Source organism: Phoenix dactylifera, chromosome 8 (genome assembly GCF_051530095.1).
Source record: "Phoenix dactylifera cultivar Ajwa chromosome 8, Ajwa_hap1_PhDact_Kaust_v1.1, whole genome shotgun sequence".
Lineage (NCBI taxonomy): Eukaryota > Viridiplantae > Streptophyta > Magnoliopsida > Arecales > Arecaceae > Phoenix > Phoenix dactylifera.
Window position 1 is genome coordinate 18,377,333 of NC_143197.1, and position 24,970 is coordinate 18,402,302.

The 24,970-nt window shown below is 50.5% G+C and overlaps 1 protein-coding gene across 2 annotated transcripts in view; it reads left to right on the forward strand.

The window, feature by feature from the left end:
* XRN3 (5'-3' exoribonuclease 3) overlaps nt 1-24,970 on the forward strand; it is a 45,551-nt gene that overhangs the window by 6,287 nt on the left and 14,294 nt on the right. The window contains exons 2-14 of one of the 2 annotated variants that reach the window (XM_008810769.5): nt 537-639; nt 1,033-1,109; nt 1,253-1,444; nt 1,617-1,736; nt 2,925-2,987; nt 3,392-3,535; nt 3,644-3,808; nt 17,621-17,698; nt 17,785-17,871; nt 22,662-22,828; nt 22,925-23,027; nt 23,172-23,267; nt 23,706-23,801. In XM_008810769.5, the coding sequence (XP_008808991.1) occupies nt 537-639; nt 1,033-1,109; nt 1,253-1,444; nt 1,617-1,736; nt 2,925-2,987; nt 3,392-3,535; nt 3,644-3,808; nt 17,621-17,698; nt 17,785-17,871; nt 22,662-22,828; nt 22,925-23,027; nt 23,172-23,267; nt 23,706-23,801 (1,491 nt within the window). Of the gene's footprint in view, nt 1-536; nt 640-1,032; nt 1,110-1,252; nt 1,445-1,616; nt 1,737-2,924; nt 2,988-3,391; nt 3,536-3,643; nt 3,809-17,620; nt 17,699-17,784; nt 17,872-22,661; nt 23,028-23,171; nt 23,268-23,705; nt 23,802-24,970 lie in introns of both variants that reach the window. The other variant, XM_008810768.5, reaches the window with a different exon arrangement.

The following is a 24,970-nucleotide window of genomic DNA, read 5'->3' on the forward strand; positions in this document are numbered from 1 at the left end:
CTTGATGATGGGTTGAGGTAGTTATTGCAAGAGTGAATCTCTAATCCTCGTCCTGACCCAGACTTTTGTTTTGAGACACTTCAAACAAATTTCACCTTAAAACCATGAAGGTACATAAGTTCTGGAGTTATGTTCCCGGTGCATTTTCTACGAAGAGAAACAATTGCTCCTATCTTTTTCTGTTTCCTGATTTCACTATTTGGTGCCATGATCCCCCCATCTAGAAGAGCTGAGGAGTGGCTTATTCTTGATAGCATAGGTTCTTATTAGCACAAAAGTCTGTTGGAATGGTAGGCGGAGTTTTGGTTTGCCTTCATTTTATAGTGCTGGTGATTGTTGATTAATTATAGTCCATCTAATGCTTTTAGTTGTAATCTTTATGCTTTTTTTTTAGATTCACCTTGGATATCATTATATTGTCTATGAAATCCTTAGTATAGTGACTTATAAATTTAGCCTAGAGAATGATTAACTTTGTCTCTTGATATCATGTGTAAGGTTTTTCATCTGATTTTTTTGCAAATGGTTTCCAACAGCCTGCTCCAACTACCTTTGATGAGGTATTCCAGTGCATGTTTGATTACATTGATAGACTTTTTGCCATCGTTCGCCCTCGGAAACTTCTATACATGGCAATTGGTGAGTGTATATAAAGCTTTTCTGCCATGTGTTCAATTTGTTGGTTGTTCACTCTTTCGTTCTTTCTTCCTATTATTATTTAGATACACAAATATTCCAAGGCTCATGTCTACTAGCAAAGCATTGGTTTCTCAATCTTGAGCTCATGTTTAAGTTTTGCTGCCTTTTGTGGTTAATTTTAATAGTTGCATCAGCTTAATATTTTCCAAATATATGTATACATTTGGAGACATTATGCATGCATTGCTGCAAACATATACATCCATGCATACATGCATGCATACAATTGTATATATGCATGCATGTATGCATGTGTGCATCTTTATGATATTATATTGGTGCTATGCTGTATGTTGTCCTGTCAAATGTAATAACACCAAAGTGCAAATGTAGATGGTGTTGCACCGAGAGCTAAGATGAACCAGCAGCGCTCCAGGCGATTTAAGGCAGCAAAAGATGCAGCAGATGCGGTGGGTTTATCTGTAGATTCTCCTTTTGCACCATATTTTTCCGTTTCAATCAATTTAAATGTCATTCACATGCACTTATTAAATGATTGTATTATCTGCAGCCTCTTATAATTTTTAATGCATGGCCATTTTGAGCTTTGCAGGCAGCTGAAGAAGAACGGTTACGTCAAGAGTTTGAGAAGGAAGGCAGAAAGCTTCCTCCAAAACTGGAATCACAAGTTTTTGATTCTAATGTTATCACTCCTGGGACTGAATTTATGGCTGTTTTATCGTTTGCACTACAGTATTATATTCATTTGAGACTCAATTATGACCCTGGATGGAAACAGATCAAAGTATGCGTCATGGAACTTAATTTATATTAATTGCTTCCGGCCTGTTCTTTTATTTATTTAGCAAACTGTTAAAAACTAATTTATTATTCATATTTCTCATATGTTTTTGTCATTTAGTGTCAGCAATGCACATTCAAACTAGATATTTTGCTTATATTTTATTTTCTTGAAGGTTATCCTTTCTGATGCAAATGTTCCTGGTGAAGGGGAACACAAAATTATGTCATACATTCGCCTGCAACGAAATCTACCTGGTTATAATCCAAATACTCGGCACTGTTTATATGGTTTGGTATGTCTTCTTTTTTTGTTTAAGTTTTTACTTTGTCATGAGATCTTTTCATTCAGCCCATTTTATGGTAATTTTTCTAAAGGGTCTTATAATCTGGTCATGGTCATCCGTCAATATGGATCCCTTTCTCATGAAGTGGAACTCCTTTACTGCAAAATCTCACATAGGAAACAGAATCTCTGTCTGTTTTGCTTATGCCCGATTTTATTAGATACTCATAGTTGTGTTTATTTTGCTTGTAGCTTTTTTACTTGATTTCAGAGCTTGCTTCCACTTGTGCTTCTGCTTTTGGTTTCTAAAGTATTGTTTTTGTTGTTAGATATCAACATGCGTCTCTTTTCACAGATGTGCACTTAAAAGTTACTTTCATGTTGGACACTTAATGTATTCTTTTCTTTCATGCTGCCATTATATATACCAGTACTTTTCCAGTTCACTGCATGGACATTGAGTCTGAGATTGCAAGATGGCCTGGGTAGCTTGTTCTACTCCAACTCTTGCTTTTGGGTGCTCATAGATTGCACATATTCTCTCTTAAATCATAAGATATTATTACCACTACCTAGTTAATTACTTAAGTCACTGGTAGCACAACCTTTTTCTTTTTCGTTTCCTTGTTTTAATAAATTTTGCATCTTATGAAGATATTTATGTACTTACCTACTGAAAATATACAAATCAAATTCTGATAACTGTGATGATTAAGGATTAATCATGTGTGATATTTGTGCTCACTTTGCCTTGTTGTCATCCTTGACTACGTCTAATAGCTCTTACATCCGAGTGCACTCCCATTATCTTGCTCCTGCGGCTCCCCCCCTCCTTTTTTTTATGAATCTGCTGAATTATTTGTTCTCCTGTCAACAGTTTTAATACTGATTTAGTACTGTTTTTATTCTTGTTGTAATCCTCTGCTATTTTCATCATGATTTTGTACTATGTGGGGTTCCTTTTGTTTTCCACCCTTTCTGCAATGACTAATATTATTCATTTGGGTTCATTTGTGATACTGTTAAGTTTGTTGACTGTTAACCCCATGGCACTTGGATCTACCTTTTGAAATTATGTGTATATGTTAACATGATCCCTTCTGTAAGACTCATGGTTTAAATTTCATCTAGATTCTTTATTTGCTTTAAATTTTGTCAACTGTTTAAGTATTTTGTTTTGTCTACATTGTATTTACAGGATGCAGATCTGATTATGTTAGCTTTGGCAACGCATGAAGTGCATTTTTCAATCTTGAGGGAGGTCAGTGTCTTCATGAACCAGGAGTTTTGCTGATTTCTGAAAATTTGGATGATCTGGCTTGGATGGTTAAATGATTTTTATGCATTTTAACTGAAGAAATAAATCTTTTGCTTGTAACTTCTCTCCATTGAAGTCAAATCTGCAGTTTGTCTCTGTTCAATTCTGTGCTGTCCCAGTTGTTCCCTTGCCCTACCAGATTGTAGTATGAAGTTTGCATGCATTGTTTGGTATCTTTTAAGTCCTTTCTTTTGTGAACACGGGTTGAGCTTCCATCATCAATTTCCTTTTTTTGTTTTTTTTAAACATGTTTTTTATATTTTGCACCATTATTTATATCTTATGATATGTTGTGGAAATGGGATGAATATCTCAGAAGCATGATCTCTTTAAATGGTAATTATCAGGTCGTGTTCACTCCTGGACAGCAAGACAAGTGTTTCTTGTGTGGTCAAATGGGCCATTTGGCTGCAGATTGCCAGGGAAATGCCAAAAGAAAAGCTGGAGAATTTGATGAGAAGAATGAAGATGTTGTAAAAAAGCCTTTCCAGGTCTGTGAGTGTTAACTTTGCTTTATAGTCTTTGTATTCTGGCAATTTGCTGTGTCAGTGATAATTTTACTTATATTTTTCCTTGCTCTAATTTTTGAATGATTGCAGTTTCTTCAAATCTGGACTCTTCGGGAGTATTTAGAATATGAATTCAGAATTCCTAATCCTCCTTTTGAGATTGACTTTGAGCGCATAGTTGATGATTTTATCTTCATGTGCTTCTTTGTCGGCAATGACTTTCTGCCACACATGCCAACTTTAGAAATTCGTGAGGTCTGTTCCTTATTTCTTGTTTTTGTCTTTGTGATGTTGCCAGCTTCAATAAAGAGTAAATTGCATAATATCAATTGATTAATCTATAAGTAACTCTGACTAGAATTCATTGAAGTTTACTGCTTGCCTTGTGGATTCACATTTGTTTTTGTAATTGTTGCTGGTGGTCCAAACCGAGAACGATTGGCACTGCGGTGTGAACGGGGTTCCGTCTGAGTTGTCTTGGTTGGTGTTGGTTGCGCTCCACCTTTCGCCAAGAAACCTGCAAACAAGCCTTGCACCACCACCAGGGTGGTGATGGCCCTCCGACGGTCAAGTCAGAGGAGATTGGAGGAGGAGGAGAGGTGATAATCGCAAGTAAGAGAGTGCTCTGGGAGATATTGCTCACCCCCCCTTTCTCCCCCCAGCCGCATATATACCTGGCTGGGGGGTCTCTCAGGGGGGTTCGTTATCGTGGGGCACGATGGTGTGGCCACTGACATGGCCGTTACAGGGCGTCGTGGAGCAGCACCGGGTACGGCCACGTCAGGGCATAGTGGGGCTCCGCTTTGTACGGCTGATGCAGGAGATCGTGGAGCAGCATCGGATACAGCCGTTGCAGGGAGTAGCGGAGCAGGAGGCCGCGGCGTGCCTCTGGGGAATAGCCTGTCGTTATCAAGAGATCTCCGACTCGGGGTCGGAGCGCTGGATCAAGGGGCAGCCGACTCGGGGTCGGGCTGCGGAGCCGAGGATATCCGACTCGGGGTCGGATTGCTGGATCAAAGGGCAGCCGACTCGGGGTCGGGCTGCGGAGCCGAGGACGTCCGACTCGGGGTCGGAGCGCTGGATCAAAGGGCAGCCGACTCGGGGTCGGGCTGCGGAGCCGAGGACGTCCGACTCGGGGTCGGAGCGCTGGATCAAAGGGCAGCCGTAGTCTTCCTGGGCGCGCGTGCCGGTCACGTGGGGCATGGCGGCTTAGTTCCCCCGTAACAGTAGCCCCCCACTTCCGAGCCTGGAACCAGAAGGGGAACAGGTGAAGGGAGTGATGTTTCGGGATTGCCGCCGTTCCTCGGAGAGGCGCGCGCGCTTCGAGCCCCCCGCCCTTTTTATGGCGTATGGCGGTTATTGCTGACCTGGCAGTCTGAGGATTTCGGCGGACATCCTTCCCTAATGGTGTCGATTCGCCTTTGGGGCGCGAGCGACCCTTCGGCAGCCAGGCGTCCTCTGGCGTCATCGAGGCGTCACTTGCCTTTCCGCCTATTTAATCGGGGGCCTTTCCCCGTCCGTCTTCTTCTTTACAGATATTTTCAAGTTTCCCCTTTGCGCTGCTGTTGCTGCCGTCGGACTGTTCACTTGTTTCTCCTTTGGCGCTCTCGGAGCCGTTCTTACCTCTTTTCCGGTGAGTTTTCCCCATTCTTCTACTTAGGGCTCTCCATACTTTCCCCTCTTATACTAGTGTACTCCAGTCGCTCCGGTCTTTCCCCCCTTCCTGTCCCCGTCCTGACCGTAGGTTTATTGGCCATTAGGAATGGGCGAAGTGAGAGCAGACCAAATTAAGTCGGAGCTGGTCGCCACAGACTTAGACAGACTCGTGGCTCGGTACCACCTTCCCGAGGCCTGCAACGCCACGCTCCCGGGGCCTGAGGAGAGGATGTCCCATCCTCCTCCAGGGAAGATCGCCATCAATGAGGGCATTCTCCAGGCCGGGTTCCGCTTTCCCCCTTCGGGCTTGGTCATGCAGGTGCTACGGGGTTTAAGAGTGGCACCGACGCAACTGGTGCCGAACTCGTGGCGGGCCCTGACGGTCTTCCAGGTTCTCTGCCGTATGCACGAGATCCCCGCCACCCTGAATGTTTTTTGGGAGTTCTACAGCCTGAGCGGCCACCCCCAGGACAAAGGGTGGTGGTGCTTCGCAGCGCGGCGAGGATGCGGCCTTGTCAAGGAGGCTCCTACCTCCATTCACAAATGGAAGGAGCGCTTCTTTTTTGTTGATGCAGATCCCTCTTGGGAAATCAGGGCGACCTGGGAGACCCCGATGAAGTCTCCGATCGGCCTATCGAGACTGTCAAGGGAGGAGTCCGATGGCTTGGCCGCCTTGAAGGGGTTGGTTGCCGAGGGCCAGCTCCCCCCGGTGGCCCGCCTTATTTCCGAGGATACTTTGGTGAATGTCGGTCTGAGCTCGGTCCCCACCGACCGTGAGTCCGCCACCGATTCTTTCTTGACTTTTTCCCTTCTTTCGTCCCGTTCTTTCCTTTGGTTTCTCCGTCTCCGACTATCCCGTCCTTTTTGCAGAGATCGACGACGTCATGCGGTCGGTGAAGACAAAGGCTGTTGGTAGGGCGTCCCTGTTGGAAGCAGCCCAGAGGAGGAAACAAGCTCTTCCGAGCGGGGCCCCACCGGCGAAGAAGTCCCGTAAGGAGGTGCCTCCGACGCCGACCGACGAGTCCGGGCCCACCGATCAGGGAGACGTCGTGGGCACGGACCGGCAGCTGACGCTGTATCAGCCCTCCGGTGGTAAGATTGCCGCTACTCCGGAGGTATCATCCGAGCCTGCCCGAGACGGACGGGTCGGACGTGATCGGTCCCCGACCCGGCCTTCGACTCGGTCGGCTCCTGATGACTCGAGGAGGGACGCGCCGAGGCCCCGACCGAGCGGGACCCTATCAATTCCTGGGGTGACCCCCGCCCCGAGCGCGATCGGCCGGACTCTTCCCCAGGCGATGGATAGGGGTAAGGCTGCAGAACCACCGTCCGGCTCTGGGGAGAAATCGGGGTCTGCCTTCACTACCGATGGCGCCCGAAATCTCATCGAAACAGTGCTGCTGGAGAAGGACCGTCGGCGGGTCCGGGAGTTGGAGGTCTCTGACGTTGGGGCTGCCAGCTGTGTCTGTCTCATGTCGGTGAGTGTTCTTCTGGCCGCTTTTCACCATTTATTGGCTCTGTTGTTCTCCGCCTGACTCCCTTATTTTTCCTATTTCTTAGCTCGCCCAGTACATGATCCGTCTGGAGGAGTGCTACAAGGAACAGGCGGGGCTTCTGGCGAAGGCCGAGGACCGGCTGAAAGCAGTGGAAAAGGGAGGCCAGGCTGTGGCAGGCAGGACGACCGGGGACTTCGAGGCGAGGCTCCGGGAGGCCGAAGAGCGGGCACTCGGCTTTGCTGCCCTCGAGAAGCAACTGTTGGAGGCTCAGGAGCAGCTCAAGGTTGCCTCGGGTCTCGAGGGCGAGGTCAAGAAGGCGGATGAGCGGGCCGAGAAGCAGTCCCGGAAGGCTGCCGACTACCGGGAGAGGTGGGAGAAGGCCCAGCGGTCAGCCGACAACGCCCGCAACCGAATCCGGTCTCTTGAAGCTAAGCTGGGCGAATTGGAGTCGGCCTTGGAGAAGTCCCGTGCGAGCGATCAGGAGCTTCATTCGCGCCTGACGGAGGCTGAGGCTGCTCGCATTGCTGCCGAAGCGAAGCACAAGGAGGCTCGGGCTGAGCTGCTGAGGGTCTCCACCGAGGCGGAAGGCCGGATTGTGGCGAAGGTCTTGGAGGCGAAAGCCCAGATTATGGAGCGGGCAGAGGCGGCGCTGGCCGAGAGGAGTGCGGAAATCGGGCGTCAGGCGGTAGAGGCTTATCGCCAGTCCGCCGAGTTCGCTCATGATATGTCGGAGGCAGTACAGACCTATCGTCAGTCCGACGAGTTTGTCCGTGACGCGTCGGACGCGGGGGCCGAAGCCTTTATCTTAGGCTTCGAGGAGGGCCTGGCAAGGGTGTCGGCTAAGTACCCCGAAGTTGACCTGAGCGAGATTTTCCTTCTCGACTCCTCTCCGGCGCCATTGCCTGCTGGTTCTCCTGCTGGTTCCCGACCCGGGAGTTCCTCCAAGCTGACCTCTTGTACCTTTCGTTGTCTTCTCTTTTTTTTTGTATACCGGGGTTTTGCCAAATTGTATGGGCCTCGGCCCTGAAACAATGAAAATTAATGCAAGTTGAATGTTTCTTCATCTCGCCTTCGTCCTTCTTTTTCTTTTAACTCTCGGTAGCGTCTTGCTGACTCCTGGCTCCCGAAATTCTTCCGGCGCTAGGCCAGGCATCCGAGGGTTAGGCCTCAGAAAATTCTTCCGGCGCTAAGCCAGGCATCCGAGGGTTAGGCCTCAGGAAATTCTTCCGGCGCCAAGCCAGGCATCCGAGGGTTAGGCCTCAGGAAATTCTTCCGGCGCTAAGCCAGGCATCCGAGGGTTAGGCCCCAGGAAACTCTTCCGGCGCTAAGCCAGGCATCCGAGGGTTAGGCCTCAGGAAATTCTTCCGGCGCTAAGCCAGGCATCCGAGGGTTAGGCCTCAGGAAACTCTTCCGGCGCTAAGCCAGGCATCCGAGGGTTGGGCCTCAGGAAATTCTTCCGGCGTTAAGCCAGGCATCCGAGGGTTAGGCCTCGGGAAATTCTTCCGGCGCTAAGCCAGGCATCCGAGGGTTAGGCCTCAGGAAATTCCACTCGTTGGTCGACCAAGGCTGGCGCATGCCGAGGCAACTGGTCGGGGCTTCAGGCTAGTCTGCTCCCGGGATGGTCATCGGGTTAGCCTGGCATCCGAGGGCCGAGCCTCGGGACCTTCCACTCGTTGGTCGGCTAAGGCTGGCGCAAGCCGAGGCGACCGGTCGGGGCTTCCGGCTAGTCTGCTCCCGGGATGATCATCGGGCTAGCCAGGCATCCGAGGGCCGTCAAGCCTCAGGAAATTCCGCTCGTTGGTCGGCCAAGGCTGGCGCAAGCCGAGGCGACCGGTCGGGGCTTCAGGCTAGTCTGCTCCCGGGATGATCGTCGGGTTAGCCTGGCATCCGAGGGTTGTCAAGCCTCAGGAAATTCCGCTCGTTGGTCGGCCAAGGCTGGCGCAAGCCGAGGCGACCGGTCGGGGCTTCAGGCTAGTCTGCTCCCGGGATGATCGTCGGGTTAGCCTGGCATCCGAGGGCTGTCAAGCCTCAGGAAATTCCACTCGTTGGTCGGCCAAGGCTGGCGCGAGCCGAGGCGACCGGTCGGGGCTTCAGGCTAGTCTGCTCCCGGAATGATCGTCGGGTTAGCCTGGCATCCGAGGGCCGAGCCTCGGGACATTCCGCTCGTTGGTCGGGCAAGGCTGGCGCAAGCCGAGGCGACCGGTCGGGGCTTCCGGCTAGTCTGCTCCCGGGATGATCATCGGACTAGCCTGGCATCCGAGGGCCGAGCCTCAGGAAATTCCGCTCGTTGGTCGGCCAAGGCTGGCGCAAGCCGAGGCGACCGGTCGGGGCTTCAGGCTAGTCTGCTCCCGGGATGATCGTCGGGTTAGCCTGGCATCCGAGGGCTGTCAAGCCTCAGGACATTCCGCTCGTTGGTCGGCCAAGGCTGGCGCAAGCCGAGGCGACCGGTCGGGGCTTCAGGCTAGTCTGCTCCCGGGATGATCATCGGGTTAGCCTGGCATCCGAGGGCCGAGCCTCGGGACATTCCACTCGTTGGTCGGCCAAGGCTGGCGCAAGCCGAGGCGACCGGTCGGGGCTTCCGGCTAGTCTGCTCCCGGGATGATCATCGGACTAGCCAGGCATCCGAGGGCCGTCAAGCCTCAGGAAATTCCGCTCGTTGGTCGGCCAAGGCTGGCGCAAGCCGAGGCGACCGGTCGGGGCTTCAGGCTAGTCTGCTCCCGGGATGATCGTCGGGTTAGCCTGGCATCCGAGGGCTGTCAAGCCTCAGGAAATTCCGCTCGTTGGTCGGCCAAGGCTGGCGCAAGCCGAGGCGACCGGTCGGGGCTTCAGGCTAGTCTGCTCCCGGGATGATCGTCGGGTTAGCCTGGCATCCGAGGGTTGTCAAGCCTCAGGAAATTCCACTCGTTGGTCGGCCAAGGCTGGCGCGAGCCGAGGCGACCGGTCGGGGCTTCAGGCTAGTCTGCTCCCGGGATGATCGTCGGGTTAGCCTGGCATCCGAGGGCCGAGCCTCAGGACATTCCGCTCGTTGGTCGGCCAAGGCTGGTGCAAGCCGAGGCGACCGGTCGGGGCTTCAGGCTAGTCTGCTCCCGGGATGATCATCGGGTTAGCCTGGCATCCGAGGGCCGAGCCTCAGGACATTCCGCTCGTTGGTCGGCCAAGGCTGGCGCAAGCCGAGGCGACCGGTCGGGGCTTCAGGCTAGTCTGCTTCCGGGATGATCATCGGGTTAGCCTGGCATCCGAGGGCCGAGCCTCGGGACATTCCACTCGTTGGTCGGCCAAGGCTGGCGCAAGCCGAGGCGACCGGTCGGGGCTTCCGGCTAGTCTGCTCCCGGGATGATCATCGGGCTAGCCAGGCATCCGAGGGCCGAGCCTCGGAAAATTCCGCTCGCTGGTCGTGCGCTTGTCGCTCGCTGCCCGACGGGGTTTCTCCGTGGCCAGCCGCGATCATGTTTCTCCTTTTCTCTAAGCGTTGCCTGGGGGAACACGAGAAGGGCATTAAACGCTAATTAATGCGTTACCTGGGAAATCGGATCGCCAGCTGCTGCTTGCGAGGAGTGTTAGTTGAGCGGCCGCGATACGCGGGTTCTTCGAGGAGGATACGGCCTGGGCGCGAGCGGAGATATGTGGACCTAGGGGTACATGACACCCGGATTGTCCTGCACAAAGAATGCGGTTTAAGGAGAATGACGCTTAGGAAATCGCGGGGAGATACGCCTCGGGAGCCGGAACGGCTCCGGTTTCAATGCGCCTGCATTTATTGGAGCCACCCGCATCGGAACGACCAGGGGGCCGCAGTTTGGCTATAAATACAGGTGCAGGTACGATGGAGTTTGCCAAGCCGGAGCTGTTCAGGTTGCCATGGATCGCGGACCTCCTCCTTGGCATATGACTGAGAGACTCCTGTTGAAGGAAAGGGGAGGCGCTCCCCTTGCGACTTCAGCCAACTAGCCGTTTCATCTGGGATCAACAAGGAGGGTCTTTCCGGCGGAACTCCGCTCTAGGCGTTTCATCCGGGATCACATCTCCCCTCCTTGAAGTTCAGCCTCCCGATTGAGCTCTGCACCAGACGCTCAGTCCGGGACCGCGCCTCCATATGCTCTTCCCCCTCGAATTCCTTCTCTTTCCTACCACTGGGGAGGATGGGAATATCCTTTGGAGGCGGCGTTCCCCTGGGGGCAGCGGGAGCTTCTTCTGCGGCGGCTCCTCGTCTTTTTGGTGAGGTGCTGGATGGCGCCTCCGGTTAGAAGCACCCACTTCCGGTGGGATTGCAGCTGCTTTGGGTTGAGGGTTTGGGATCCTCGGTCCTCAGCTCCACGGATTCTCCACCTCTTCTTTGCTTTCTTTACTCCCTAATTCCCCTCTGGGAATTCCTTGTAATCACACGAGCACGCCATTGTAACCAGAAATTATTGAAATGAAAAGTGTTGCACCTTTTCAAATTGTCTTTCTGGCCTTGTTGTTCTACTGGTAATACATCCGCAGGTTAGCGGAATTCCAGCCCCTTGGAATTTCTCGGCCATCTAGGGCTTCCAACTGGTAGGAGCCAGGTCGGTTTACCCAACGAACTTTATACGGGCCTTCCCAATTCGGCGCTAGCTTCCCACCTTCCGTAGGTTGAGATGCCTTAGCTCGCCTCAGCACCAGATCTCCAATTCTGAAAAGCTTCGGTCGGACTTTGGAGTTGTAATATCGGGCCACCCTCCGCTGATATATTGCCATCCGAACCTGCGCCATTTCCCTTGCTTCTTCCAAGAGATCCAGGTTCCCTCGGAGTTGCTCCGAGTTGGCCTCGGGTCGGTGTGCGGCTACCCGAGGTGAGGGAAGTCCGAGCTCTACGGGGACAACGGCTTCCGTGCCATAGGTTAGGCTGAAAGGCGTCTCCCCGGTTGGAGTCCGATGCGTGGTCCGATACGCCCAAAGGACATTCTCGAGTTCCTCGACCCAAGCTTGCCCCGTCCGTCCGATCCGCACTTTGATACCTTGGAGGATTGTCCGATTTGTGACCTCGGCCTCGCCGTTGGTTTGGGGATGCGACACGGACGTGAACCGATGTTCGATCCCGAACTCCTCGCAGAAGTCTCGGAAATGCTTGTTATCAAACTGTCGACCGTTATCCGAGATGAGGACCCGAGGTACCCCAAATCGGACAATGATGTTCTTCTTTACGAACTTCCGGACTTGCGCCTCCGTGATGGTGGCCAGTGGCTCTGCCTCCACCCACTTGGTGAAGTAGTCGATGGCGACAATCAAAAATTTCCTCTGGGCCGAAGCGATGGGGAATGGTCCGAGGATATCCATTCCCCACTGTGCAAAGGGCCAGGGGGCGGTGATTGGCGCCAAGGGAACAGAGGGGACTCTCTGGATGTTGGCGTGGCGCTGGCAGGCGTCGCATTTCCGTACGTGATCCTTTGAGTCTTCCAATAAGGTCGGCCAATAGTAGCCTTGCCTCATGATCTTATGTGCCAGGGACCTAGCCCCCAGGTGCGATCCGCAGATGCCTTCGTGGACTTCGCTGAGGGCGTAAGCCGCTTCCGAAGGGCGGAGGCACCTTAAGAGGGGGGCGGTGAACGAGGTCCGATACAGCCTCCCTTCGTAGAGTACGTAGTGGGCGGACTTCATAACAAGTCGCCGAGCTTGATCTTCATCTTCGGGGAGGATCCCTTCGGCGAGGTAAGCTACAAGCGGGTCCATCCAAGATGGTTCCGGATCAATTGCCATTACCGCTTCAGCCTCGCCGATGCTCGGGGCATCTAGGGTCTCCAGGTATATCGCCCTTGACAAGTTGTGTGCCTCAGCGCCCACCAAGCGGGACAACCTGTCGGCCCTAGCATTTTCGCTCCTTGGGACCTGCTGAATGTCAATACTGCCGAGGTCGGGAATGAGTGCTTGCACCTTCCGGACGTAGCTCTGCATGGTCGGGCTCCGTGCCTCGAACTCCCCTCGAACCTGCCCGACCACCAGCTGGGAGTCGGTGAAGACCTTCAGACGCCGGATGCCGAGCTCCTTGGCGAGTTTGAGTCCCGTGACTAGGGCCTCGTACTCCGCCTCATTGTTGGTCACTGGAAATCCGAACCTCAAGGCATACTCGGCTATCACTCCATCGGGATTGGTAAGGACCAGCCCAGCCCCTCCACCTTCAGGGTTCGACGACCCGTCAATGTGGAGCGTCCAGATCGGGAGATCGAGGCTGGGTGTTTCCGGCGGCCTAGGTTCCGCCTCCTGCACAGTGCACTCAGCGAGAAAGTCCGCGAGCACCTGGGCCTTGATGGCGGGCCGGGGCTGGTAGCGGATGTCGAACTCGCCAAGTTCTACTGCCCACTTCACCAGCCGTCCCGCATTCTCAGGATTGCTGAGGATCTGCCGCAGTGGTTGATCGGTCAAAAGGGTGACAGAATGAGCCTGGAAATAGGGGCGAAGCCTCCTGGTCGCAGTCAGCAGCGCGAAGGCGATCTTTTCAGCCTTCGTGTACCGCGTCTCGGCATCCCGGAGGACTCGGCTGGTGTAGTACACGGGCTTCTGAAGTTTTGCCTCTTCCCGAACCAGTACTGCGCTGACTGCGGTTGGGGAGACCGCCAGGTAAAGGTAGAGCATCTCCCCCTCTTGCGGCTTGGACAGCAGGGGAGGAGACGCCATGTACTCCTTGAGCTGGTCGAACGCCACTTGACATTCAGCCGTCCAGAGGAAGTCTTTCGGGCGCTTCAATACCTTGAAGAACGGTTGGCAGCGTTCGGCCGATTTTGCCACAAATCGTCCGAGCGCGGCGACCCTCCCAGCGAGCTCCTGAACCTCCTTCACTTTGGTCGGAGGGGACATATCTTGGATGGCCTTGATTTTGTCCGGGTTGGCCTCGATCCCCCGCTGGTTGACAATGAAGCCGAGGAACCTCCCGGCCGAAGCACCAAAGGCGCACTTCGCTGGGTTTAGCTTCATACGAAACTTCCGCAAGGTGGCGAAGGTCTCCTCCAGATCCGCAATGTGCTGATCCGCATGGCGGCTCTTTACCAGCATATCGTCCACGTACACCTCCATGTTCCGGCCGATCTGCTCCTTGAAGATTTTATTGACGAGGCGCTGGTAAGTAGCGCCAGCGTTCTTCAGACCGAAAGGCATTACCTTGTAACAGTACAGCCCCCTGTCTGTTATGAAGGCCGTTTTCTCCTCGTCCTGTGGAGCCATCATTATTTGGTTGTAGCCGGAGAAGGCGTCCATGAAAGACAGCAGCTGATATCCGGAAGTCGCGTCGACCAGTTGGTCTATTCGCGGAAGCGGAAAGCTATCCTTGGGGCACGCCTTGTTCAGGTCGGTGTAGTCGACGCACATCCTCCACTTCCCGCTCGCCTTCCGGACAAGTACGACGTTTGCCAGCCACTCGGGGTAGTTCACTTTCCTTATGAAACCTGCCTCCAAGAGTTTGTCTACCTCCTGGCCGACCACCCGGATCCGATCCGGGGCACAGTGTCTCTTCTTTTGCTTTACTGGTCGGTGGGTCGGGTCGACGTTGAGGGCGTGAGAAATGACCTCCGGGTCGATCCCAGGTACATCGGCCGCCGACCAGGCAAACACATCAGCATTGGCTCGGAGGAATTCCACTAACCGGAGCCGAGCTTCCAAGTCGAGGTTGGCACCGACCCGGACCGTGCGGTCCGGGCGGCCTTCTTTGAGGGGAACTTCGATTACGCCCTCGGCAGGCTCCCCGTGCCGCAAGGCCACTTCGTCTCTGGCGTCAAGGGACTCGACGCTTAGGGCCTCCATGGGCTTCTTCCCTTTGAGAGTTGCTAGGAAACACTGCCGTGTGGTTGGTTGGTCACCTCGGACCTCTCCAATCCCGGCCGCCGTGGGGAACCGCATGAGCAAATGGTAGGTAGAAACCACCGCGCGAAGGGCGTTCAGTCCGGGTCGTCCGAGGATAGCGTTGTAGGCCGAGGGGACACGGACGACCAAGAACCCGAGTCGCACCGTGGCTTCTGCGGGTGCAACGCCCGCAGTCACAGGCAGCTCAATGACACCTTCGGCCGAGATAGCGTCTCCAGTGAATCCTATGAGGGGGGTGGATGTTTTGTGCAACAATTGTCGGGACAAGCTCATCTTTTGGAAGGCCTCGTAATACAAAATATCAGCTGAGCTTCCATTATCCACAAGAACACGCCTTACATCATAGTTCGCCATAGTGAGAGAGATCACCATGGCGTCATCGTGGGGAGTCTGAACCCCCTTTACATCTTCATCACAAAAAGTGATTACATTTCCGACCCGCTGCCTCTTCGCGACGGCCACTCCTGATGCTCCCGCCGAGCCCCCTGCGTTCCTCACGGGCCGAGAGCAGCCCCCAGTGATGGTGTGGATCACTCCCGCAACGGGTCGATTCTGTTCCCGAGGCTCCTGAGGGGCCGGGTCGGCCGGACGCGGGTCTGCCGGGGGACGTCGGTCGTTTACATATCGACCGAGACGCCCTCGGCGAATGAGAGCCTCGATCTCGTCCCGAAGCTGGAAGCAGTCTTCGGTATCGTGGCCGTGGTCTCGGTGGTACTCACAGTACGCCCGAGAAGGCCTCCTCCCAGGGATCTTCTTCATCTGCCTCGGGACCGGGAGGTCCTCCCGCCCCTTGACCTCCATGAGGATCTGGGCCCGGGGGGCCAGGAGTGGGGTGTACCGGTTGAAGCGTCGGTGCGGAGAACGAGGGCGTGTGGCGCCGTGGTTCCTTGCTGGTGACGGGCTTCTGCGCCGGCGTTGAGGCGTCGGGCTCCTCCTCTGGGGTGCCTCTTTTCGCCTTTTCTTCCCGGGCTTTAGAGGGGCCTCGGCGGCCTCCTTGTTCCGGTGGGATGCTGCCTCCTCGGCGTCTGCATACTGGTTTGCCCGAGATAACAGCTCCGGGAAGCTCCGCGGCAGGCGTTTGTCCAGGGAGAAGGTGAGTCTGCCCTTTCGGAAGCCACGCTTCAGGGCTGAGAGAGCCACTTCCTGGCTCAGGTTCCGGACCTCCAGTGTAGCCTTGTTGAAGCGGGTGAGATAATCCCGCAGGCTTTCTCCCTCGTTTTGCCGGACATCAAAGAGGGAGTCGGAGACCAGTCGCCGCCTGCTACTGACGGCGAAATGGCTGATGAAGAAGCGGGTGAACTGGTCGAAGGACTGGATGGAGTTAGCCTCCAGGCCGGCGAACCATGCCCTTGCCGGGCCACGGAGGGTCGCCGGGAAGGCCTTGCAGAGGAGCGGATCCGATGCTCCATGGAGGAGCATAAGAGTCCTGAAACTCTCCACGTGGTCCCGCGGGTCCGCCGCCCCGTCGTAGGGTTCGATCGCCGGCATTTTGAACCCCGGCGGGTTCGGGGTCCGCAGGATCCTCGAGGCAAGCGCCGGCTGGGAGGAGATCTCCAAGTCAGCGAAGGGATCTTTGGAGTGGCCCTTCAGGACCTGGAGTTGTCTGTGGAGATCGTCCACCCGCCGGTCCAGGGAGCGCGACCGGTGGGTGGGGGACAAGGAGCGGCGCGAGGGGGACCGACTGGAGTGCGGGCCCCTCGAGGACTGGGGTGTCTGAGAACGCGCCCGGGTCCGCCTCTCGTACCCCGCACAGCTCCGATGAGAAGGTCCTGGCAGAATGGACCGCACTCGAGAATCCTCCTCGCGCCGGCGCTCCTCTCCATGGGAGAGGAAGGAGCGCGGGTTGTGAGGAAGAGGCGAGTGCTCGGGGGGCAGCGGCTCCTGAGCCCGTTGCGGCACCCGAGAGATCACACCCTGCAGATTCTGCACTGCCTCCGCGAGGGTGCGAACCTGCTGGGCTAGCTGGTCGAACTGAGCAGCTTCGACCGTCTGAATGGGAGAAGGGGCGGTGGAGTGCTGCTGAGAGTGCGTTGGGGACGCAGCAGCCTCTCGGCCGGAGGCGCGAGAGGCTCCGCGACCGGAAGCATTGGAAGCTCCACGACCACCTCGCCGTGCCATTACGATCGTTCTAAGATTCGGGCCCTTCCTCTAGCGCCAACTGTTGCTGGTGGTCCAAACCGAGAACGATTGGCACTGCGGTGTGAACGGGGTTCCGTCTGAGTTGTCTTGGTTGGTGTTGGTTGCGCTCCACCTTCCGCCAAGAAACCTGCAAACAAGCCTTGCACCACCACCAGGGTGGTGATGGCCCTCCGACGGTCAAGTCAGAGGAGATTGGAGGAGGAGGAGAGGTGATAATCGCAAGTAAGAGAGTGCTCTGGGAGATATTGCTCACCCCCCCCTTTCTCCCCCCAGCCGCATATATACCTGGCTGGGGGGTCTCTCAGGGGGGTTCGTTATCGTGGGGCACGATGGTGTGGCCACTGACATGGCCGTTACAGGGCGTCGTGGAGCAGCACCGGGTACGGCCACGTCAGGGCATAGTGGGGCTCCGCTTTGTACGGCTGATGCAGGAGATCGTGGAGCAGCATCGGATACAGCCGTTGCAGGGAGTAGCGGAGCAGGAGGCCGCGGCGTGCCTCTGGGGAATAGCCTGTCGTTATCAAGAGATCTCCGACTCGGGGTCGGAGCGCTGGATCAAGGGGCAGCCGACTCGGGGTCGGGCTGCGGAGCCGAGGATATCCGACTCGGGGTCGGATTGCTGGATCAAAGGGCAGCCGACTCGGGGTCGGGCTGCGGAGCCGAGGACGTCCGACTCGGGGTCGGAGCGCTGGATCAAAGGGCAGCCGACTCGGGGTCGGGCTGCGGAGCCGAGGATGTCCGACTCGGGGTCGGAGCGCTGGATCAAAGGGCAGCCGTAGTCTTCCTGGGCGCGCGTGCCGGTCACGTGGGGCATGGCGGCTTAGTTCCCCCGTAACAGTAATCAATGATGTAAGCTCAATGATGTTAAAGATTAGTTTATGTTTTCAGGTAATTCTGTATTTTCGTCACATAGTTTCTCATTTATTTGTTCTTTAAAGTGAATGCCTTATGGAATTATTTACAGGGTGCAATAAATTTATTAATGGCTGTCTATAAGAAGGAGTTTAGGGCAATGGGTGGCTATTTGACAGACTCGAGCAAGGTAGCTGGCTTTATTTCTTTCCGTTCTTCTTTATTTCCACATAATTTTGTATAATGACTAACAGGCTTTCATTTATATTGTTCCAGCCAAATTTGGGCATAGTTGAGCATTTTATTCAGGCAGTTGGATCATACGAGGATAAGATATTTCAGAAAAGGGCTCGGTTGCATCAGGTATGTTTTATAGATGATTGACATTTCTTTTCCATCGCTTCATATCTATTTGTGAGTAGTTGCAGAAGTGGTATTCTATATTTATTGGTATACGGAAGTAGGGCTCATTAGTTAGGTCAAAGTACATATACATGCACTAATTGGCATTAACCTACACAAAGTTTGGCTTTATTACCTCTAAATATCTAAACATACTACTCATTCTTGAAACAATAGAATATGTCACTGAAATCTCTTACCATTATGAGGATTTATAACAAAACTGAAAAACGACACTTATTCGTACCCAGGTGTGTATAGTTAAATTCTAAGGTCATGGCAAAAAGATTTTCTTTCAATAAGAAATATAAAGAATATGGGTTCTAAGCCTTTTTTGATTCTAAAAAAATCATGAGAACTAAACCAGGAAATCCTTTACAGATACTTTTCTGTACTAGCTTAGTGATTTTTCTTATCAAACAAAAAATTCTTTCACATATATACATGAATAAATACATGCATGCTTGCATAGAGTAGTGGTTTTCTTATTTCTTTAAATGCCATTTATAATGGATAACAAATGTGTTTACGTTTGTGCATTCATAAATAAGTGGAATGGGTAGAAATTGGTTTACATTTCGCAAAAGCATATGGGTGGTTTCTTTATAATAGTCCTAGCTGTAGTTTGAAAATTGGTTGGTGCCTTCCACCATGAATGTTTGTTCTCATGGCATTCACATGTAAAATGTGCTATAAAGAGGTTGCAACAATTGTATTTTTAGTTGCAAAGTCGAAATTAAGTGACTATATTTTGCTTCTTTTGTTTATTGATTGCTTTATTGCAATGAGGTGAGTTTCAGTTATGTATTGCAAGGTCATAAAAGCGGCTGTGGGGGGCAGGTGAGGCATCATAGTGCATATACAGTATGTAGGTGCATTTGCATGCATATATGTGGCTTGCTTTTTAAGAACGTGGTGTTGTCACCAGGACACATCCACTTGGATTGCATTTTAATAAAGCACTGGTGTAATGAGCTCAATCAATGCACGTATTAGGTTCTTGAGTTTATGCTCTTTTCTTCATATCAATTGGATCATGTTTTATGTGATTTTAGATCTCTCTGCTTAATGAAAATGCTATATTTGTGGACTCTTTGGTCTAGAAAACCACTGGATCTATCTACCCAAGTATTTATGAAGGTTTTTCCTAAATAATGGCAATGAACAGTTAATTTGTCCCTGATAATTTGTTAATCACTAATATCTCTTTGGCTAAGATTTGAACGTACATCAGCAGGAAACCATGTGATTCAAAAAAGAAGTATGGTGGATTTAGTTTATATCAAGGTACGCTGAACCGGTACGCCTACTGGACCAGTTCGTATCGGAATCAGTTCGGTACGAACCAGTCTTCTTTTTTTTTTTTTTTGGGGGGGGGGGTTCACGGCCGTGCGTGAAATTTTTTTTTTTTTTTGGCGAGCTCGGACGCGCCAGAGCTGGCCACAGAGTGCGGGGAATCGCGCCCGCGCGCCATGAAACCGTGCCATGCGCGAGGGGAACCATGCGTGGTGCTTTGCCCGAGGGAGCACGCGCTCTCACACGCGCTGTGGTAAAAAAAAATTGGTACCGGTGCCAACCGGCCGGTTTGCATCAATACGGGCCGGTACAAGATCGGTACGCATTCTGTATGCATGTGTACCGGTCGGTACCGGCCTGAAAACAACTGGAACCGATATCCGGACAGCTAGAACCGATATCCACGCTGTCCGGGTACTAGTTCCAGGCCGGACCGGTCTGTACCGGGCTGAACCGGCTGGTTTGGACTGGTTCGGCAGACCATGGTTCATATGACTCCTTTCAAAATAATTAGTTGATCAAGTGCTATTTGTTAAGAAGTATCCTGACCTACCATTGACCAGTGTTTTTAAAGGCAGTTGTGATATTTAGGTTGTCAGGGACTGCATAGTGCATGTGCGATGTGTGGGAGTATGCGGTTGCTTTCAAAATTTAAGATAATATAATACATTAAATACTATAATAACAATAATAATAATGGTAATACTTTTTGGATGGATGATAACATTATTGATAATAATGACTATTAGTGCTTATTACTTATAACCTAATGGCTGATAACAATAGTAGAACATAATTGGTATTTTCATCTGAAACCATTTCAAACCTAACCATCAGCTTGAACCCACGTCATCTGCATGGAGTCTCATAAGAGTGGTTTGCATATGTTTCTCCAAAATGCTAAGTAGGCTTGTATATGCAGCTTCACAATGCTAAATAGGCTGCATGTACGGCCGATTAATACTGAGCGGTGTATTTTCAGCCCGTATGCAGTATGGTCACACATAATAACTGCTTATGGGAAGTAAATTTGTCCTCACCCAATCTGATAATCCAGTTAACCGGTAAATCCTCGTTTAGTCTGGATCTGGCTAAAATTTTAATATTTGGTTATCCGACAATCTAGTTTCATTGTCCTATGGATATGGTTCTGTTTGGGTTTGAGAAAGGCAGAAGGAGGGTTGAAGGTGGATGAGGGATACTGGGGGCTTAGGAGGGGAGGGAAGGTTGAGGGATCCCAGTTGAAAAGAAGGATGGGATGTGTCAGGGCTGTGGTCAATGGAGTGTGGAGGCACAGCAAGGTGAAGGGCAGAGGAGAACCAAGGAGAGGAGTGAATATGGAGGCAGATGGGCTTTGACTGTGTTGATAGGGAGGAGCACGGGTGGGGAGCATAAACACAGTTTGCTGTAGCAGTGGGTAGTTATTAATTAGTATCGAGACAGAGAACCATGGACTGTGAGGATGGACAAATCATAAAACAAAATCAAGCTAGCGAGAGTGATTTGTGGTGAGGGACCGTGGTTGAGTTTTGGTTGGGGGCAGTGATTTGTGGTACGGGCCGGTACAAACCGGTCCGGCCAGCTACCGGTACGCTGGAGCCGTGGAAACCGGTACAGGCCGATTCTTTGCCGGAGACGAAGATGACGAGGAGAAAAAGAGAGAGCACGGGGGCCGGTACGGGCCGGTACAAACCGGTCCGGCCAGCTACCGGTACGCTGGAGCCGTGGAAACCGGTATAGGCCGATTCCTTGCCGGAGACGAAGAAGACGAGGAGAAAAAGAGAGAGCACGGGGAAGAGAGGGAGGGAGCCCACCTTCAGCCGCCATCGGAGAGCCGCGGAGGGGCGTCGGAGGCCGTTGGGGGGCGGCGGAGCCCGGCGGGGGACGGGGGAACCCGCAGCGGCGCTGCGGAGGCCGAGGCCGCGGCCGCATCCACTGTTTCGATAGAAACAGGGGACGCGGCCGCGGTTTTAAATTTGGGAATTTTAAGTGAAGTCGGCAAATCGGTTGCCGACTTCACTTAAAAATCCCCAAATTAGCGGCCGCGGCCTCCGCAGCGCCCCCGCGGGTTCCCCCGTCCCCCGCCGGGCTCCGCCGCCCCCCACCGGCCTCCGACGCCCCTTCGCGGCTCTCCGATGGCGGCTGAAGGTGGGCTCCCTCCCTCTCTTCCCTACGCTCTCTCTGGTTCTCTTCTTCTTTTCCGGTTCCGGCGGGGAAGAGCTTCCCGGTTCGTACCGCCCGGAGCACGGTATGAACTGGCCCGTACCGGTCCGGTAGGCAATCGGTACGCCTACCGGACCTGGTACGACGGACCTTGGTTGGGGGGGATGGGCAGGAAGAAGGATGGGGTCAGAGATAGGGGTAAGTAGTCTGGGACTACCATATGTTTTATATTTAATGTGGATTATATAATAATATTTGCATACTGTATTTTTCATCTTATTTTATATTTATAATATTATTTGTTTGAATTTACTATAATACCGTTAAATTGGGCTTTACAATATTTGGTTATATTGTTTTACATTTATAATATAATTTGGTTGAATTGGGGTGTTTGCCCTTATCCTAAATTGTTTTGGTTATTGTTTGAGTAGTTGGATGTGGAATGGATTTTGTTGAGGATTCAATCCATTCGCAATGTTATTCAAGCTGAAAAAGTTTTGCTTAGCCTTCTAGACAGGTCTTTGATCCTTGGAGATTTTCCCCTAATTTACTTGGTCCTTCTACTTTTACTGTTGCAGTCAAATTATAATTATTTTGAAATTACGAACATCTTTGACTCATTGTTTTGCAACCTTGAGGTCATGTCTGAACATAATGTGTGCATAGAAAGATTTGATGCTTACGAGCAGCGTAACATTTTCTTAACACTTTGGTTGATACCATATGGTGGAGATTTTTTGGAATTCATTCCTGTTTTCAATGGCATTGTTGAGCTTATTGTTTTGTTGTCTAATATATTAAATGTGATGATGCTTCTTCACACTTTCTGAACACTTTGTTTGATACCATAGGGAGGAGGATTTTAGGAATTCATTCCTATTTTCAATGGCCATGTTGAACTTACTTGTTTTGTTGTCTAATACATTAGATGTTACGATGCTTCTTCTATATGGTGATGTTCTGATATTCATGGTTGATGGCACAATGAGTTTTGTTGGAGACCATCTTTTTAGATGTAATGGTGCTGTCATGAATGCCCTTTAAATGCATATATTAGCTGCAAATAGTATGCAAAGACTTTAATCATGTCTAGAATTCTTATAGACATAAGTTGTCATAAATGCTTTTGCTAGACTGATATTTAGTAGCTTAATTGGCCTATAGTTCAATGCTTGGCTGCTTTTATGTTGACATTTAACTGTATCTTCATGGTTGCAATGTAATATCTCTTACTTAAAGATGTCTTTCTTTCCATGTCTTTTGAAATAACAAATAACAATCCATTCCAGCGCCAAGCTGAAAGAATAAAACGTGAAAAGGAACAAGCAAAACGAGGAGATGATGTAGAGCCAGACGTCAAACCTGAGCTTATAGTGCCTGTTGCTCGTTTTCAAGGTTCACGTCTTGCATCTGGTGCTTTGCCTTCGCCATATGATCAGAGTGGACCTTCAAACAGGTCAGAAAATACAAAAAAGGATAACCAAGTTAGACAAGCTACTACTGCCATGCAAGTGCTTAATATTAAGTCTAATCAGTCTAATACATATGATAGTAAGGGAATAAATTTTCGAGCCCAAAAGGTAGCACGCATTTTATCAGAAGGAGCAACTGTTGGTGCTGCTATTGTGGAGGCTGAGAATAGTCTTGATTTAGCAGTAAGTTTGTTTGTTCAAGGTGGATAATTTTCAGTCTTGATGAATTTTCTTTTCAACTGTGCCTTTTGTTCCCTGGTAGCCATTTGGATTGCTTTTGTAAATTTTTATGGAATTCTGACCCTAATTTTATATTATTACTTCCAGATTCAGGAAAATAGGGAGGAGTTGAAAACAAAACTTAAGGAAGTGCTTCGTGAGAAGTCGGATATTTTTAACTCTGAAGCTCCAGAGGAGGACAAGGTTTGGGCCTATGTTTTCTCTCCATATCTAGAGGGATTTTTGTTTGTCATTTTAAATAGTCACAATCAATGACCCCCACTGTCATTTTATAAACATGCTTAAAAATAAATTTGGATGTGAATCTATTTATGTGGTTGCGCGGTGTCATTTGAAGTCTCAGTTTCCAACAAGAAAGTTTCTGTTAAATAAGTCATATCGTATCCATGAATCTACTCAATTTACTTCTTTCCAAAAAAAAATATGGATTGAAGTTACAAAGCTGGTTTATTGCTAAATTAGTTTAAGCTAGGCATTATTGGTATTTACCATAATGGTATTCAATGGAAACTTGAACCAGTAAACTCTCTCTGTTAATTTTCTTGATTGTCAAACATGCATGTCATGTGCCTTCTACTATTCATTCTATGACACCTATAAATGCAATGCTCGCTCTGTCAGGTAAAACTGGGAGCACCAGGATGGAAAGAAAGATATTATGAAGAAAAATTTTCTGTAAAAACTCCTGAAGAAGTTGAAGCAGTGCGAAGAGATGTTGTAAGTAATTTGCTAACAAAGTTAGTTGAACACATTATTTCAAAGGTCCAATCATGTTTACCTTTATGACTTGGCATGTTTTAAATGTTTCCTATGAGCGTATTTCTTTTATAGCAATTGCAGGTTTTGCAGCTTAATATATCTTAAATAAATGCTGCACTTGCTCCAATGGGTTCTTACTGTGTTTGGCTGCATGTAACATCCATGGCTTGGATTTTTATGTAGTTCTTGGTTCTGTGAGTTAGTTTAAGTGAGGGAAATGTTACTAGCTTTTTTTCCATCACATCATCTTGACATGCGAGTTTCTGATGCTATTCTCTAGGTAAGAGTTCAGCATACAACAGTTATTATTCTGCAAACGAAAAATTTGTCTACTTTATCTACTTCTCTTAATATATCAGCCTTGTCATGTCTCATGGCAATGACATGAAGTGTACGCTTATATAGAATACACTTGGCTATGCATTTAACATTTTCATTAAATTCGTAGCAGATTATTCATTGAAAGTTATTCTAAAGAATAGTACTTGTTTTTTTATCTAATTTCATGGAAAAATCGTTCAGCTGGAGTTTTAATTGGTTGTTTTAAGAGTGAATTGTTTTGATGATAACCACGACTTGTCAGATTTGGAGTAAGTATTTGCCAGTGAAATATAGGTGATTCCCTGAGGTTATGGTTACTATTATTTATGCTTTCATGGAAACTGAGGTTTGTTTAGTTCTTTGAATGTCATTGTTGTCTTGGTAGGTGATGAAGTAAGGAGATTAAACTGTGTAATTTTATACAGTGGTAACTGTAGTGACCTGAGTCTTGACTTTGAAAAGTTCTTTCCCTGTTGCTATGGTAAGAAGACAATTTGAAAGACCAAATCTTGTGGTTCACCTACTATCCTAAGCAAGGTTCACTGTCTCGGTACCGGACTTCATACCGATGCTACACTAGTACAGTGTCGGTATGATATAGTAAGGATTCTTTTTAGCGTATCAAGTGTCGGTATGCCACCGGTACCGAACTGGTATGGTACGCTCCGTACCGCTCGGTTTTGGCCGGTACGGTATACCTTGATCCTAAGTTTCATAGCACAAGTAACAAAGCATGTTTGCGTGAAGTTGGATGTAATGCGATGTAAAAAAGCTTGAAACTTTTTCAGATAGTGATATGAATTGTT